We start from the raw sequence: 18776 nt of genomic DNA, 5'->3' as shown, positions 1-18776 counted from the left end.
GATTTTTTTTTTTTCTAAAGATTTTGAAATCTTTTTGTAATTTTTTAAGATTCAGAGCTTGTTTTATCGCTTTATAAAAAATGTTTTTATTATTATTTTTTTTTTTTTAAGGGGAATAAAAAAGCAGGAAGAACAGTTTTGGAATAATTTTTGAAAAATTCACCGAGACGAGAATATTATATCTGCGTATTTTTTTTTTGGGTAAAGGACAAATGAAGTCATGTAAATGATAAAAAAATGTAGATTTATTGTGTTTACAAAAACGAGGAATCGCGAGCAGCAACCATTCAACATTGCTTTTCCTGGTGTGTGCATTTGAATTTTTATCACTTGCCTGTCAAGTTTCTGGAAGTCGATCTCGTGCACGCATATTTTGCAACGTGAACCGAGTACAAACACGCGAATAACCCATTTATGTACATTATGCGGCTCTGAAAGTCTCATTTTTTTTTTTTTTTTCTTTCTTTTTTGTTTCTTCTTTTTTTGCTTATCATTTTTCTATATCTCTTTCTCTCTTGCAAAGAGATCGTCATCAAAAGTTGCATGAACGGGTTTAGAGTTCTATACGCACACACTATAACATTTTCATTCTCCAACGTGCAATAACCCCTATATAACCAGTTTTATCTGTCGTAAGCTAACGTTTCACATTAATGCGTTACACAATCATAAATTCTTTAACTCTCTTTAAATACATTAGTAATTTTCGAAAAAAGAAGGAAACAATTTTCGAAAATTCTTCGCAAATTATAAAAATTTCCTTGGTTTTTTTTTCCTATTTTTATTTTTGGTTTAAATTTTCAATTTTCGAAAGTAGGGAATTAATTTTTTTTTTAATTATACGTTTTTGGATTTTTTTTTTGGTGAATTTTTATTTTTGAGAAAAAAATTCGTTTTCATTAATACGACGATTTGTAAAATATTCTTTTCTTGTTCCGAGGATTTTTTTCTATTTTTTAGAAATATTCTTCCGAAATAGGCAAAATTTGATTTTTAATAATGAAATTTTTTTTGGAAAAAAGTAGGGAATTTATTTTTTTTGTAATTATACTTTTTGAATTGTTTTTTGATGAATTTTTCAAATTGAAAAAAATTTGTTAGAATTTGAAAATTTTAAAAACATTTTAATTTCGATGTAGGAAAATTTTATTTTTAATAGTGAAATTTTTCTGGAAAAAAAAGTAGGAAATTAATTTTCTTGAATTGTTTTTGTGTACTTTTGGATGTACTTTTTGAATTCGTTTTTAATGAATTTTTCAAATTGAAAAAAATTTGTTAGGATTTAGAAATTTTAAAAACATTTTAAACTACAATTCCACGAGTGTTTATTATTATTATTTTTTTTTTCTAAAGCTCAGAAATTATTATGTAATATTCTTCACCCTGACATTTGTGTCTATATCTTTATTGCTCGAGATAGGTATATTATTCAGGTCAAAAAAAAGAAAAAAAAATAGGCGACTGTTATCGTATTTATATACATATGTATATACATTCCATTCGGATTTCTCTCGAATATATGAATTCATTTTCTCTGATAAATATCGACTCGTCATTTCAGCTTTGAATTTAGGAAATTATAATTTTTTTTTTCCTATTCAATTGAAAAAAATGCCCTACTTTCTATTCTATTTAAATTGCTTTTTGATTTAAAAAAATTCAAATATTGTCTTTTTTTTTCTATAAAGAAATTTTAGGTTCGAAATTTTGTAAATTCTCTTTAAAACTGATATTTTTATCAATGAAAAATATAATTTGATTAATAAATTAATTATTTCTTTTTAAAAATGATATTTTTGATTTTTCAATTCAAAAAAAAAATTTTTTTTCTTTTTTAAAAAATATTAATTATATTAATATTATTATTATTATTACTATTATTGATATCGAGAATAATTTTGTATTCAATTCATTTTTTCCTCAGTCAAAAATATAATTTGATTAATAAATTACGAAATTTTAAATTCTTTCTTTTCAAAAATGATAATTTTCGATTTTATTCTTCAATTTTTCGAAAAAAAAAATAGTATTTTTTCAATAATTTTTGATTCAATTCATTTTTTACTCAATAAAAGAAAAAATGAAATAGGAACTCGAAATCCAAAAATAAGGAATATTTTTCAAATGAAAAGGTGAAGAAAAAAATTAGCAATGAATAATATTCTTCTCTAAATGGTTGGTGCAATAAAAATTTCCAGGAACAAATGACGATGAGTTTTTGGTATTCTCCAGGTGATAATAGAGTTTGTAAATAATTTTCATGGTCGCGCTCAATACAAAATAGTAAATTTTGTATTTTCAAAAATTTAGTAAAAATTTTTTTTGCCTAGAGAAAGAGAGAGAGAGAGAGAGAGACATTCCTTAATGGTTATAGGGCCCGCTAAGTCTTTGAAAATAGGCCGACAAACAATTCATTGGTGTCGTCTTCCCTTTATCCCCTGGTGGTACATTACTTTTCGTTCCTCACCATATTATAAACTCTCTCGGGAGGTGGTTCTGGAATCTTGAAAAGTCGTGTCCCCTACAAGTTTTGAACTAACGAGCAAAACTTTACCTACGCCCCGAAAAATTTTGCCCTCAGGTTCCTTAAAGGTGCGGTTCTCTTCGACTATATCTCTTTGCAACAAGCAATAGGAGGGGGCACCAAAACATTGTTGTTTGTCCAGGGTATTCTTATATAAGTCTTAGTTTTCCGACCCAACGGCCGAATGACGGTAAACTCCAAAGGGATGCCGAAACATTTTTTTTTTTTTTTTTTTCAAGAAGAGAGAGAGAGAGAGAGGAAAAAAATAAAGGTACCGAGAAAAAGCTTCACGCCGGGAGAATTTCTTCTAACAATCTTTCACATCGGCTCGAATCCAATTCCTTGTCAGAAATGAAAAATGACGGTCTTCTATATATATATATATATATATATACATGTTCGTTTTGCTGTTAATTACATGGATTTTACTGAGAAAATGAGCTCGACTTACCATTTCTTAGTGGGGGTTTTCTTTTTGTTTTATTTTTTTGTTCTTTTTCTTATTTTAATTTGAATTTTTCAAAATTAGATTAGAAGCGATTGGAATTTTTTGTGCCGATTTCATGTGTTTATTTTCATTATTTAAATTTTGGTTGAATAGAATTTTTATTTTCGTTTCTGTATTGATTATAATTTTGATTTTTTTAATTATTTTCATAATTTGGAAAATTTGATTTTAAAAAATTTGGTTTCCTGAATTATTTGGTACTTTGGAGAATTGTATTTTAAAAAATTTGATTTCCTGAATTATTTGGAACTTTGGAGAATTGGATTTTAAAAAATTTGGTTTCCTGAATTATTTGGAACTTTGAAGAAATGTATTTTAAAATTTTTGCTTTCCTGAATTATTTCAAGTTTCTAGATTATTATATTTTTGGTTTTTTTTTTAAATTATTTGGTACTTTGGAGAATTTAATTTTAAAAATTTTCCTTTCTTGAATTATTTCAAGTTTCTGAATTATTATATTTTTGGCAATTTTTGGTTTCATGAATAATTATTTGGTACTTTGGAAAATTAAATTTAAAAAATGTTGGTTTCTGTAATTGAAGTTTCTGGATTATTTTATTTTTGATTTCCTAAATTATTTAGTATTTTGGAGAATTGGATTTAAAAAAATGTGGTTTCCTGAATTATTTGGTACTTTGGAGAATTGTATTTAAAAAAATTTGGTTTCCTTAATTATTTGGTAGTTTGGAGAATTGTATTTTAAAAAATTTGATTTCCTGAATTATTTGGAACTTTGGAGAATTGGAGTTTAAAAATTTTGGTTTCCTGAATTATTTCAAGTTTCTAGATTATTATATTTTTGGTTTTTTTTTAAATTATTTGGTACTTTGGAGAATTGGATTTTAAAAATTTTGCTTTCCTGAATTATTTCAAGTTTCTAGGTTATTATATTTTTGGTTTTTTGAATTATTTTTTCATTTGGAGATTTGGATTTTCAAAATTTTCCTTTCTTGAATTATTTCAAGTTTCTGAATTATTATAGTTTTGACCATTTTTGGTTTCCTGAATTATTTGGTAGTTTTGAAAATTAGATTTTAAAAAATTTGGTTTCTTGAATTATTTGGTACTTTGGAATATTGAATTTTTAAACATTTTGATTTTTCGTATTTTTATTAATTGAATTTTTCAAACTTCGATTTTGTAAATTATTCAATTGTCACATTTTTTTATAATTTTAATTTCGAATATTTGATAATTTTTTTCTCTCTCTCTCTCTCTCTCTCTCTCTCTCTCTCTCTCTCTCTCTCTCTCTCTCTCTCTTCTTAAGAAATTCTTTTTTCAATTTATAAGAGAGAATTTACATTTGTATATGGTGGTTATTTAAAAATATTCCAATTTTATATTTGTGGCGCAAAACTGTTGCTTCTCAAGATATTTGCAAGTCAAGATTCTAGACTCTATTGTTATGTAAAATAGGAGAAAAATGGTTTCTGAATTATGTATTATTTCTTCAATTTTTGCTTAATTTCCATCGCATCGTTTTTTTTTTTTTTTCTTTAGTGAGAATTTTTCATTGCATTTTTCTCGTTTTTTTTTTTCAAAAAATGTAGAATTTCTCAATTTGTTTTTTCATTTAACTAATAGAAGAAAAATATCTATTTTACAAATTATAAATTTATTTTTAGTATTTATTAATAATAGAGGAAAAATATCTATTTGAGAAATTTTTTTTTCGAAAAATTTTTGAAAAAGACTTCTCTAAATTTTTGTTAAAATCGAAAAAAGTATTTTCTCTAACCATTTTATTGTAAAAATTTGGTTTGTATTTTTTTTTTTTTGATAATCCACGGGTAAATAATATTTTGTCTTTTTTTTTAATTAAACAAATTTAGTAATATTAAAGTTAATTAAGGTTGGTTAGATCTTTTACGACAGGTCCAGATATGGTAGGTTGTTCAGTAATTATCATTGCCACATTATAGGCGAAGCCATTGCCTGAGCAGGTATCCTTATTTGTATACAAACCAGAGTCGAAAGGCCTTACGTCGTCGGCAGTTTTTTTTTTTTTTTTTTTTTTTCATTTAACATTCTCCTGGCTTCTTCTACTCCGCACTAAATTCAGTTTTGTTCCATTGATGGAAAGACGCTTCATTGATTTAAATTAAAGCAAATTTATTTGAAAAAAAAAAAAATTGAATACAATTTTTAATTGACCCACTTATTTTTTTTTATCAATTTTGAAAATTAATAATTATTATTTTTAATAGGTCGCGTGGCTAGATTTCCATAAAGAAAAATATGTGATGAAGAAGAAGGAGAGAAAAAGGAAGCAAACAGCCGGTGCTCATAAAAGCAGTAGCCCGCGTCTCATCGTGGACTTAAATCTAAATTTAGGGCGAGGCATAAAAATCTCGGTAGTCTCAATCGCACTCGGGATGACCAGCAGCCACCAGGGTGCATTGCATCCTCTCTGATTCTTCATCTCTCTTTCTGGATCTTTCTCTTTTGCTCTCTAGTACCGTTCTCGATAAGTTTGTGATTCTTCATTCTTAAAACAGTATTTTATAGAGAGAGAGAGAGAGAAAAAAAAGAGAGAGAGAGAGCAATAGACTCTGGAGAATTATAGACAATCGTCTCTGTGCGAATGCATTTCTATTTTTCTGATTCAGCGAGAGAGTCTCTCGAGGATTGTAAGACATGAGATCTAGGTATATTCCTAGAAGCAAGAGTAGCGAGAGAGGCAGTTGGCGGTCGAAGGCGGCACTCTTCTCCTCTGGACCGCTATTATTGTTGGTTTCCAGGAAGAGAGACCCGACAGAACGGCTCCCCTTTCCTTCTCATTCCATTCCACCTCCTTCCTCTATATTCCCCTGTCTTGCTCTTTCTTTTTTCTCTCTTTTTTTTCTCTCTCTCTCTTTCTCCTTCACCTCACTGTCTTACCGAACCTCCAACCTACTCGCACCCTATAACCAACTGCAACTTCTTCTTCTTCTTCTCCTCTAGAATCTCGAGAGAGAGAGAGAGAAAGATGCTGTTTGTGACTTAAACTGCTCGAGATTTTCCTTACAAATTACCTTTTTCTTCTTTTTTTCTACCTTGGGCCAAAAAGTCAGAATTCCTCATTTACAGATTTTTAATGACTCAAATTCTGAATATTGTAGACTCTCAAAAAAGATGAGGTGGCGGTCTCGCCAAAGGAATTCCTTTTTATTTTTTTTTCTTTTCTTTGAAATCACCAAATTTTCCGCAGATAACAAAAATTTTCAATTTTCATTTCTAAAATACTTGAGATTTATTTTCTTTTTCTGCTTTGAAAATTTTGCTTTTTTTATTATTCTTATCAGAGAATAATTTCGATTTTCGATTGGGAATATTTTCTTCTCGCTGAATTTCGAGATGAACGAATTAGGAATTTTACGAATTCAGAGAATAATTTCGATTTTCGATTGGAAATATTTTCTTCTCGTTGAATTTAGAGATGAACGAATTAGGAATTTTACGAATTCAGAGAATAATTTCGATTTTCGATTGGAAATATTTTCTTCTCGCTGAATTTAGAGATGAACGAATTAGGAATTTTACGAATTTTCATTTATAATTATGAAAATTTTGCATTTGGTGGAATTTTCATTTAGCTGAATTTTCCATTAACTAAATTACAATTTTAATGTAATTTTTTCACTAATGGAAATCATATTTGGAAAAATTTCAATTTAATAAGATTTTTATTTTTTACAATTTAGGAGAATTTTTATTTATTAATATTTTCATTTATTAAAATTTCTAATTGGCAGATTTTTTTGTCGGAATGTTCATTTGGCTGAATTCTTCATTTACTAAATACAAAAATTGAATTTTCTAATTTTTCCAATTTTTTCGCTATAAATTTATTTTATTTATTATTCGTGATGATTTATTTTCCTTTAGTCATAAGGGAAGTTACATTTTTTTTTTTTTTTTTTTTGAAACTCGATTGTAAAATAATTTTCAATCAAAATTGTTATCGAGAGATAAGTTTGTGAGCGCGTATAGTATCGCAATAGAAATAAAAAAAAAGAAAAAAAATGAGGTGTCGGCACGTTTGCAATCAACGTTTGGAGAATGTTCATTCACTAATAAGCTTTATACGTGAGCGAAATACTGATAGTGCGAGACTTGGAAGCATTATATACATGTATATGAACTCAGACAATTTTGCTCGAATGTTTACTATATATACATAACGAACTTATCTGTTTAGACTAACCGAACTCTCATTGAAAAGTACCGGGCGATTATTCTTAATCCCAGTTTGTAATTTATATGTGCAATTTTTTTTTGGGGGGGGGGGGAAATTTGGAATTTTATTCCAAATTTATATTATATTTAATATATAATATTAATTTATATTGATAGGTAGAAAAATATTTTTCTATAAATAAGAAATAAATGTAAAAATTGAAGAACATTCATTGCAATCTTCAGTATATAAAATACTTGCGATGCCTCAGACAACAATGGCTTATAAATTAATTAGAAGATTCCCTTATTTGTAAAGACCTCCACCTCGCGTCGCGTCAGAGGCTGATTTCTCTCGACTTAATCGAGAATTTAATTATAATTTTTACCCTATATAAATTTTTAATAGAGCTGAATTTTTTTTTTTTTTAATTTTCTCGAAAAAATATTAATTTTTCGTTCTTATTAATTTTTTTTTAAAAAAAGATGTTTTCTTTTTTTTTTACAGTCGTTGGCGGCAGTGCAGACGGAAGTGATTCTGAATTACTGTTGCGAAATGATGCGATACCATGCAATAGTTCACCACCACCTCCACCATCAGCATCGTCATCACATCTACGACAATCTGAATCTCCACCACCTGCAGTTAACACCCCCGTTTCACCAACGCCTCCAGCTACCAATGAAGAGCAAACGAATTCAAATCCCACTCGGCAGCTCAGCTTCGAGGTAAATATCCTTCAATTTCAAATGCGCTGAGTTCAACAAAAAACGATTCTTGATTTATGATTTAATATCACTGCCTTGAGGCAAATTTTTCCTTTTTTTTTCATTCAACTTTATAAATCTTTTCCAAGAGCTCATAATTATTCAAAAAAAAAAAAAACTTTTTTTTTTGTATATTAAAATCTTTTATCAGTGATCAATGCCCGCGAGTTAATTTTCCGTTTCCTTTCTTTTTTCAATTATTTCTTTTGTAAAAAATAGATTTTTAATTAATGTTTTTTTATTAATTTATTAATTTTTTATTAATATTTGCCAAAATTTTAATGAATTTATAATTTAGATTTTTATGGGTAAAAATTTCTTGACAGGAATTTGAATGTGATGTCTCGGTTGCTGAGGGCGGTGGTAGAAGGCAGGAATTTTCATTTACTCTCTATGGAGTCGATGGTCATGGACGAATATCGAAAGACGATATTGCGGGTCTTGTGAAGGCAATTTATGATACACTTGGTTCAAAAATTCAAGCACCATCGTGCGGACAAATTAAAGTAAAACTCACCGTTTCACCTGATCAACGTTCAGCAACTCATGGCACTCCAAAAACTGCAACATCAAGTCAAAATCGAAATTCATCATGCTGTCATGTGACACACGTCGATCCATGCAGTCATGCAAATCAAATTTCATCACGTCGAACTCATCGTAGAAGACGAGCGCCACGACATCGTTTTCAGGTAAATTCAATTTTTTTTCTTTTTATTTTCATTATTACTCTGTTTTTCTGGAAATAAAATAAAAAATATTTCCGAATTAAATTTTACTATTCCAGAAATAATTTTTATTAATTCCGGAGCAAAAGTTGACTGAAATTTCCGAATTATGAAAATCGTTAGAATTTTCATTTTATTAGATATAATTATTTTTTGCATTTTAATTTGCATTTTAAGGAAATTTTTGATGGAATTTTCATTTAGCTGAATTTGGAAAAATTATTTTTTTAAAAAAAGAAAATCAAATTATTTTGTTATTTTTTTTTCTTTTGCAGTCTGAGCAACAGCAGCAGCAACAACAGCAACCGGCGCGAAATCCAAGTGACGAAGACGCAGAGAATATTCCGACAAATCCATCAAAGGAAGAAGAACTCCGAAGAAGAGTGGGGCCTGTTCCCCATCTCATTTCGCCCTATTCAAACAGTTCCGAGGGCGATGTAAGTGAAGCCAGTGATATTTCGCCAACCCTCACACCATTGACACCCCTTGTATCAAATCATCGAAAACGAAGCGCAGCAATGCAACGACAACAGCTGTTCGAAATTATTCAAGCGAATATGGAAAAAAATAATCTTGGTGTTAATAATTCAAGGTAAATTTTCAAAAAACAAACACAAATAAATAATATTTTTTTTAAACAAAAAACAAAATGAAAAATTTTTCAAAGTCAATATTATCTTTTATCAGGAAGCACCATGAACAAATACCTATTCGAAGTCCCTATGCCGAACCGCCGAGTCCCTATTCACATCAACCGCAACAACAACAACAACAACAACAACAAAGGTACCAGCATCATCGACATTCATCAAACTATCACAAACCAAATCGAGAGCCAGTTTTCACGAGTAGTAAAGTCCCCGTTAATAAATCAAAAAAGAATAGTGGAAAAGCACGGGGTTCAAATGCACCGCGAAATACACCAGTCAATTCGCCCAAAAGTAATGTACATTCGCAAATCCAAGCGCAAGTTCTTCAACAAAATGCAGCGACACGTCACGTTGCCCAAGTTGCACAACAAATAATTAACAAGAACAATGTCTTTGCTCATGTTAATAATAATTTAAAAAATGATATACAACATATACAAACGCCATTAACGGGTAAAGGAAGTAAAAAACATCAATTGAAACATGCGACTAGAGAACAGGATCAAGCGCGAGCAATGGCACAAGTTGTACGTTGGTTGGAGAGAGAATTTTCACAAAATTCTGTTGCTGCCGCTGCGGCCGCCGCTGCAAGTGGACAAAAACATGTTCACGAACATATTCATCATCATTATCATCATTATCATGCGGAAGCTTTAGTCTAGTTCTGCCAAAATTTTTTCACTAAACAAAAAAAAAAAAAGAAAAAGGTGACGATATAGACAAAACATTCGTTCTAATTTTGTTTTTAGAGTAATAAAAGAATTTTTGTTAAGTAAATGGTAGCATTTTTTTTTTTGCTGTTTTAATTTTGTTTCAATCATAGAAAGTGATGAGACAAATTTTGCAATTTTTTTTTTGAAATTAAATAAATTTGCAAAAAAAAAACTTCACTAATTCTTTTCATGATTGAAATAAAGATAAATCAACATAATAATTAGAAAAAAGAAAATTGCAAAGAGAATTTGCAAAAACGGAATTTTATTTTGAATTTAAATTTAAAGAATTATAAATTGAACATAATTCGATGTCTTAATTTATGTTCAATTTATGTTTAAATTGTATTTTTCTTTTATTATTTGAAATAATTTTTAGAGAGAATGTTCTGTCGTCCATAAAGACTATTTGTTTTTATTTATATTTTTATTTATCAAATCGATATGCGATTTATGTGAAAACACATTGTTTTTATGGCATTTTAATTTGAACGGAATTTTAATAACTTTTTTTCATAAAATTCCATAAAATGTTGGTAATGTTTTTTTTTTTTTGTATTTTTAATTATTTTTTTATCTTCAAACAACAAAGTGTTTAGAATTGGAAAATTTTAAATTCTAACATTTACAGTTTCGAAAGTACAGTTACAGTTTTCGCTTTTTAGTAAAAGAAAAAAAATTAGAAACATCAGCAAAGTTGCAAAAAAATATTCGAATATAGTCAATTAAATTTAAATTTAAAATTTAATTTTAATTTCATTTTTAATTAATTAAAATTTAGCTCCTAAACTCAAGCATGAACGCAAAAATAATTCAAAATGTCTCGAAACAAAATGTTTTCACTTTGAATCCATCGAAATACGACTGTAAAAAAAAAAAAAAAAAGAGGAAATGATATAGACTTTTTTTTCGTCTTGAGTCTTTATCAAAATCCAAAGGCCTATGATAATTATTTATATAAATTAATCTTAAAAAAAAAAATAAATAAACTTGTTGTATACATGTCTGACAATATAAAACCGCTCGGGCTTTCAAATTGTCACGTTTTCTATGAAAACTTTTTTTTTGAAAAAAGTGATTAACATTTTCACTTGTATAGAATTTTGTTTTTTTTTTTTTTCACTCTTCTAGCGTAGCATTTGAAAGTTTTTTTTTACCGAGCAGTTAACAAAAAATAAAAACAAACGTATACGTATAGAATAATAAGATTGTAATTATATATTTTTTAGTCTTCCTTGCATCGAGATTTCAAAAGATGTCATCTCGAATGGGCGGATTCCATTTTTTGATCGAAATTTTTTCGAATTTAATAGCAATATTTTTTGTGGTTTAAAAAATTTGCGTACAATATTAAAATGTTTTTTTTTTTTTTTTTTTTAATAAAAGAAAAAGATCTCAGGCATTTAGTAATTTAGTAGTATTTGTGATATGCATTTTTGTGTATGAAAAAAAGGGAAGAAGGAAAAAAAAAGTACCTCAATTGTAGAAAATATTATCTTGTGAAGGAATTCGTTCAAAAGGGAACATCAAATTTTACTTTTTGATTGTAACGAAGAGAAAGTGAGCTTCTGGTTGGGATTTTGTCTGATTTTTTTTGCTAATTTGTAGCTTAGAAAAAGAACATTTATCTTCTAAGCGAAAATAAAAAAAAATGAAAAAGTGACAATATTTTTCTATTATTATCGATGCAAAGTATTATACATTATTTAAGAATTCATTCTAGTAATAATATTATTAAAGGAAATAAAGAAAAACGAACCAATAGTCCTGGAAAAATAATATACAATAATTCGCATATGAAACAGGGCTTGTAATTTTTTATTCAAACTTTGTAATCTCTGTAGATTTTTATTGGTATTTATTAAAACACATTTTTATAAATTTTTTTGTCTTATCACTCACGAGAAATGTTTTTTTTTCCCCTTACAATTAGTTTTAAATTCTGTTTTTTAAATTATAAATAATTTATATTTAAATCAAAAATTTTGAATTTCGTGCCTTTTTTCCGTTTGGGACTTTCGATCGCTCTCATTGGCTGATTTCAAATTTCCCCCGGAATTTCAAGGCGGATTTTGAAATTTCCAGCGCAAAAAATCGACGTGTGAATGCGCCTTAATTCACAATGGCCGTCAAACAGAAAATGACACTTCGTGTTTAACAAAAATAATTCATTTATAGTGAAAATAAAATGTCACTGTACGACGATTTTGATAAACATCGTGCATCAGAAAAAGTAGCCGGCTGGTCATCGGGTATAAAATTACTACAATCGCAATTACAATTAAAAAAAGCGGCGACAACACAGGTAAGAAAAATATGTAAAAAAAAAGAGAATTCTAACCTCAAAAATTTGATCAATAATATAAACAAAAGAATATTGCCGTTTTTTTTTTTGGTCGGCAATTTTTTTTCATTTTCATTATTTTGATGATTATTGATGTGTATAATTTCGTAGCCAAAAAGAGAACAATATAGAAAAGCAAGTGCAGTATTAGCGCCTGTTATTGATTTAAAATCAAAATCAAGAGAAACAGAACGCGATGATGAACAAGTAATATCGAGTCCTCTTGTTAGTGGAGGCGGTAATAATATTGGTATTGCGAGTGAATTTGATTGGAATGTTGTTAATGAATATGATCCCATGTGGCCTAATGAATATGAAAAAGTTGTTAAAGAATTACGTGACATTAGAGACAGGGAACATGATCAGGAGAGTGAATTACGAAAACGTAGACGAGATAGTACACGATTTGAGGATGTTCAGGTTTGTTGCAATTTTTAATCTTTTTTTTTTTCCTCTATTTTTTTGAAAACCAAAATTTTATTTCACTATTTTAGAAAATTTTCTTAAAATTTCTTCGAACTATAATAAATAAATTTCCCCTAACTACGATTCTGAAAAATCTATTTCTTATTTCTTCATTAAATAAAAAACAAATCTATTTCTTCATTAAATTTAAAAAAAAAATCTATTTCTAATTTCTTCATTAAATTTTTTTAAAAAAATCTATTTCATCATTAAATTACAAAAAAAAAAATCATAAATTTTTTTTATTAAAGCAACAGCTTCCAGTGGGAAATACAATGATTCCTCCCGAGAGAGATGAGGAGAGAACGCCAACATCGAGAGCAATGCAGGGCGGTGCTGCAATTGCGCCTCCTCCATCGTTACAAGAGCACACTGATGCTCCGCCATTATTTTCAAAACAAAACAATAATCTTGGTATTAATTCAAGTTCAATTGCAGCGAAAATAATGGCAAAATATGGTTTTAAAGAGGGTCAGGGTCTTGGTAAAAAAGAACAGGGAATGTCAGTTGCGTTACAAGTTGAAAAAACAAGTAAACGAGGCGGTAGAATTGTCAGTGAACGTGAACAATTAATGCCACCTCCGCCACCAGTTCCAATTTCACCACCTCCAATGCAACAACAACAACAACAAATGCCACCACCTGAGGAGCCAAGTATTACGGAAATAATGAAATCACCAAGCAAGGTAATTAATGCAACATTTTTCTCAATACTAAATAATAAATTTCAAAATTATTTATAAATTATTTATAATTTTATAAATTATTTTATTTAAAATAAATAATTTATTCTAAATTTATTTATTTTTTTAATGTTATTTTTGTATTAATTTTTTTTTTTTAGAATAAATTATATAATAATAAAATGCTCGGTCTGTCCTTCTGTCCTAACTTGAAGTTGGCCTTTTCTGATATCACGTGTTTTTTTTTTAATAGTAATCTTATGACGTGTCAAATTTTAACAATTCTTTTTCTCATTTTTGCCAAAGTTGTATAATTGTGTTTCCAAATTTCGGAATAAGTTTCTTTAAAATTCCAAATTCGAAAATTCAATTCACGTGCACAACGTTTACCAACGAAATTGTTTTTAAAATTGTATATTCATTCAAAAATTGTATACAAATACAAAAAATTTATGAAGAGAAAAAAGATGCGCCAGGAAATTTCGTACAAGATAGTAATTTGAAAAAAAATTTATTTTTAAAAATTAATTTTTAAGGTGGGGTCAACGAATACCTATAAAATATTAATTATAAAAACACAGGCCTCGAATCAACTTAAAGACACAAAAAAGTCGTTTTAGTTGATTTATATTCCAAAAAAAAGGTGGATTTGTTTTTTATTTTAACAAAAATATTTTACAGATTTTTAAGTAAAAAAATTTTTTTTTTAATAATAATCCTTTTCGAAGGGTTAAAGTTGAAATTTTTAGAAATAATTAAATTTCAAAAGATATTGTTAATTTTCAAAACAATTATTAAATTTTACAAAACTAAAAATAATTTATCAAACAATTTTTGGAAAACATTTTTTAAATTTAATTGAATTTTCAAAGATTTAAAATTGAGATTGTTGAAATTAATTGAAACTTTAAGTGTTTTGTAATTAAAATTTTAGATAATTTCACTAAAAATTTATTAGAAAATCCGGACAAAATACAATAATTTGAAAATCATTTTTAATTGAAAAATGGTTTCAGATAGTTGAATTTTCAAAGAATATTAATAAAATAGTTAAAAATAATTGAATTTCCTTAGAGTTATAATTGAAATTATTAAATTCAAAAAAAAAAAATTTCCATGGAAAATTTTAGAAATAATTAAGTTTTAGATGCTTTTAAATTCAAATTATTGAAAATTCAATTAATTTTGAATTCAAATTTTTGAGAATAATGAAATTCAATTTTGATTTTAAATTTGGAAAATAATTGAATTTCAGTTTATTTTGAATTGAAAATTTTGGGAAATAATTGAATTTTACTTGAAATTTTGGATAATAATTTAATTTAAGTTCATTTTTGATTTAAAATTTGGATAATTAATTTTGAATAGAAATTTTAGAAAATAATTGAATTTTATTTCATTTTAAATTGAAAACTTGGTAAATAATTAAATTTTAAATTGAAAATTTTGGATAATTATTGGATTTTTAATTGATTTTGAATTAAAATTTCGGGTAATAATGTTTATTTTGAATTGAAATTTTTAAAAAATAATTCAATTTTATTGTGATATTTTTTTTTAAATTATAAACAATTGTTAAATTTCATAAAAATTTTAATTGAAAAAATAATTTTGATATAATTAAATTTGTGATGTATTTCATTAAAATTATTAAAAATAATTAATTTAATGAAGTATCATTTTAGTTGAAAATTTGTTAAATAATTGAATTGAAGAAGATCTGAAGAAGATATAAATTTTATACTAAAAAAATGTATTTTATTTACATTTTCTTTTCAAATGTAAAAAAAAAATGTCGCATTTTATTAAAATAAATCGATAAAAGTCGTATTTTTGAAAAAAGTCGGAAAAAGTCATATAATCCGAGGCCTGTAAACATATAATTTTCATTATTATCATTTAATGTGTAATAATATTCTAATAAATTAAATTATTATTAATAATATTAATCTTTAATTTCTTTCTAACAAACAATTAAATAGTCAATTTGGCGCGCGTTTAATTTTGCTAGTGAATAAATAATTTATTTATTAAAGAAAATTGACTTTTTTGTAAAAAAAAAAAGATAGGGATACATTTTTTATTACTGAATATAATTATTATATTATATTTAATATATTATTATTTGAATACTTTTCTCGTTAAAGCCTTTAACTTCTAAACAAAAATTTCAAAATTATTTAACTTCCAAATTATTTTATTTATTTAAAATAAATAATTTATTCATTAAAAAAAAAATTAACTTTTTTGTAAATAAAAAGGGGATATAATTTTTGTTATTAAATACATAAAATAATTATTGTATTATATTGAATATATTATTAATTGAATATCTTTTTCGTTAAAATCTTTAAAATTAAAATAATTTTGAAATTTATCATTTATTATATTGAAATTTTTATTGAATATAATTATATATATATTGAATATATATTATTATTTGAATACTTTAATTAGTTAATTATTTTTTTTTCTTTTAAATAACTAATGTTATTAGATATTAAATCCATTTTATTAATTTCTCAATTTTAATTAAGTAGGACAAATTTCTAAAAATAAAATTCTGACAATATTGATTATTATTATATGTAATATTGAATACTTTCCTCGTTAAAACCTTTAAAAATTAGAATCATTTTTTAAAATATACCATTGAAATTAATTAATTCTTTTATTTATTTATTTTTTTTTTTTGAAAAGGTGGTGCTCTTGAGAAATATGGTGGGACCAGGTGAAGTTGACGAGGACCTAGAACCAGAAGTAAAAGACGAATGCAATACAAAATACGGTGATGTGGCGCGAGTAATAATTCATGAAGTTCGCGAAGCACCAGCCGAGGAGGCTGTAAGAATATTCGTTGAATTCAAAAGGATAGAGAGTGCAATTAAAGCGGTGGTTGATTTAAATGGACGATTTTTTGGTGGAAGAAACGTAAAAGCTGGTTTTTATTCCAGTGAAAAATTAGACAATCTTCAATTGCTTGACTAAAAAAAAAAAAGAAAAATTCGTCGGTTTTTTAAAATTAAGGTATTGTATTTTTAAAATAAATCTTAAAAATTCATAAAATATCGAGATTCTTGAAGGTAAAAAGAAGAAAATTTTCATTTTTAATAAATTGATATATATATATTTCACATATTTTTTATGTATATAATATATATAAATTTGATAATATAATATTGAATAACACTTATCGGAAAAAGGAAGATAGAGATAACAGTATTTTTTTTAATATGCAATTAGATTAGATATTAATTAACCTGAGTTTTTTTTCACAAATTTTATACAATTTCAAAATTTTATTTAACTTCTTTATCGATGACAATTTCTTTGATTTCTTATAATCGATTTCTTTTTATTTTCAATAATTTCTTTTTCTAAATTTTCGATTTTCTTATTATTATAAACAAAGAAGGAAATTTTTCTTTGTTTTCTTATTATTAAACAAAAGAAAGAAATTTTCTTTCTTTTATTATTATTAATTACTATTAGAATTTTTTTTAAAAAAAGTATTTCAACATTTACAAATATATTTTTTTTTTCAACTTTCAATGCGAAGTAAATGGAAGTATATTAGTTGCTAATTTGTGTCTTAAATTAAAAACAACCCTTTGGTGGATTCTTCAAAAGAAGACAAACCTGTTTATGTAAATCTTTCAAAATCGCCGGTTGATTATTGAAATTCTAAAAATAATTTTTAACATTATTACTATATTAAAAATTTACTAGTAATATAATTACATTATTGATAGTTTTAATTATATATTTTATTTATTTTTTTTTTAAATTCTCACCTCATCGAGCGAAATGGTAGGTATAAAATCAATCCATTTTCGATTGGCTTTTGTAAATTCTCCATATTCAGCCAATAATTTTTCTCCCTTTGACAAAAAACAATCAAGTATTGGCTGATAATTTATTCCCATATTTTCAGCGCAACTTTTCATAATATTTTGTGGTTCATAATTTTTTTTAATCATACACGTTAAATATTCTAATTGTTGTTTTGGATTTTTTATCACATCTATTGAACATGCATGAATCATATTTGCCTCACATTCAACTGGTCCATGTTGACATTCAAATTTAAAACCCTCATTAGTTTTTGTTGTCTACATTCAAAAAAAAAAAAAAAAAAGACAAATATTAAATTATTAATTTTCAATACAAAAAAAAATAAATAAAATCTTACCGTTGCTTTTCCATATGGTATTGCTTTAATTATCATATTTTCGGCAATTCTCTCAAATGTAGGAAACAATTGTTTAACAAAAAAACTTCGTGAATCGGGACACAATGCCTCGTAAAAAACAGTAACGAGAATTTTTTCCACAGCCGGTTCTTTTGAATTTAATTCTGCCGATGTGTTTTCATTATTCGCCTGTAAATTATTTTTCTTATTTCACTTTTTTTTTTTGAAGAAAATAAAAAATAAATTCAACCAGGAAATTTGACAATCGATATTTTTTTTTTTTTTAATTATTAAAAAATTATTTTACCTGATTAGAGATATTTTTCACATCCCTGCGTGAAGTCCATAATTTCGATGATTGCCAAAATATAATTATTAAAATAATGCCAATTAAAATACGATAGCGAAAACTTCCGAGAACCATTGTGAAAAAAGAAAAATACGCGACAAAAATGCACTTTCTTTTTTTGTTTTTTCAAGTGCAAAATATTAATTGTTTACTTTTTTATTTTTTCAACCTGTTGTTATCAACAGGAAAATAAATCCTTCGCCAACGTTGTCGTCTTAGCCAACGCATTACTTTTCCGGAAATGCTAGGTATAATTTACGTGTCACAATCATATATGTTTAATTAGCAGAAGATTTGTATTAAATATTTTATTAGTCCATTTTTGTGATGACATCGGGGTTAGGTACACACACGCGCGCACTGTCGTATATTATATCTATATATACCGGTAATACCACACCTATATTTCTTTTTTTATTCACACCTACACTTTATATTATACATATATTTGCGTCATTTTAACTATACAATAGTTTCTGTGATTTAATAAAACTTTCACAGAAATAAACGCTACCTCCACCTGGTGACAAGTTGAATGATCTTTTCACCTTGCAACAATAATTTTTTTATTTTTTATTTAGATTATTTTTTATTTAGATTATTTTTTAATTATTAATTAAAAACACTAATTTTTTTTACTATATTTTTTATCAATTATTTACAATAAAGAAATATTAATATTTTTGTTAATTAA

At 26.3% G+C, this 18776-nt stretch overlaps 3 protein-coding genes across 9 annotated transcripts in view; 2 read left to right on the top strand and 1 right to left on the bottom strand.

Annotated features, from left to right (window-relative positions):
- The window catches only part of LOC127285258 (protein naked cuticle homolog), a 50765-nt gene extending 38835 nt beyond the window's left edge, over positions 1 to 11930 (top strand). For 5 of the 6 annotated variants that reach the window (XM_051311167.1, XM_051311171.1, XM_051311170.1 and 2 more), the window contains 4 exons: positions 7699 to 7919; positions 8285 to 8650; positions 8962 to 9278; positions 9374 to 11930. In XM_051311167.1, coding sequence (XP_051167124.1) covers positions 7699 to 7919; positions 8285 to 8650; positions 8962 to 9278; positions 9374 to 9998 — 1529 coding nt within the window. In that variant the 3' untranslated portion in view covers positions 9999 to 11930. Of the gene's footprint in view, positions 1 to 7698; positions 7920 to 8284; positions 8651 to 8961; positions 9279 to 9353 lie in introns of all 6 variants that reach the window. The other variant, XM_051311172.1, reaches the window with a different exon arrangement.
- Positions 11931 to 12166: 236 nt separating this feature from the next.
- LOC127285255 (splicing factor 45) lies at positions 12167 to 16607 on the top strand. Of its 2 annotated transcripts, none has more exons than XM_051311163.1 (4): positions 12167 to 12354; positions 12505 to 12813; positions 13116 to 13544; positions 16242 to 16607. In XM_051311163.1, exons 1-4 carry the CDS (start codon positions 12238 to 12240, stop codon positions 16527 to 16529), a joined length of 1143 nt encoding a protein of 380 aa, XP_051167120.1. In that variant the 5' UTR covers positions 12167 to 12237; the 3' UTR covers positions 16530 to 16607. The 2 variants fall into 2 exon arrangements, with proteins under 2 accessions (XP_051167120.1, XP_051167119.1); XM_051311162.1 differs by having other exon boundaries at positions 13110 to 13544.
- Positions 16608 to 16746: 139 nt separating this feature from the next.
- LOC127285256 (GILT-like protein C02D5.2) lies at positions 16747 to 18594 on the bottom strand. The gene is made up of 4 exons (XM_051311164.1): positions 18041 to 18594; positions 17734 to 17922; positions 17336 to 17653; positions 16747 to 17225 (listed from the first exon to the last, which is right to left on the bottom strand). Exons 1-4 carry the CDS (start codon positions 18155 to 18157, stop codon positions 17139 to 17141), a joined length of 711 nt encoding a protein of 236 aa, XP_051167121.1. The 5' UTR covers positions 18158 to 18594; the 3' UTR covers positions 16747 to 17138.
- Positions 18595 to 18776: the final 182 nt, after the last annotated feature.

This window comes from Leptopilina boulardi, unplaced genomic scaffold, assembly GCF_019393585.1.
Source record: "Leptopilina boulardi isolate dan_hultmark-lab unplaced genomic scaffold, ZJU_Lbou_2.1 LbouV2_330, whole genome shotgun sequence".
NCBI lineage: Eukaryota > Metazoa > Arthropoda > Insecta > Hymenoptera > Figitidae > Leptopilina > Leptopilina boulardi.
Note: the sequence above shows the minus strand (reverse complement) of the source record. Positions and strands in the feature narration are given on the sequence as shown.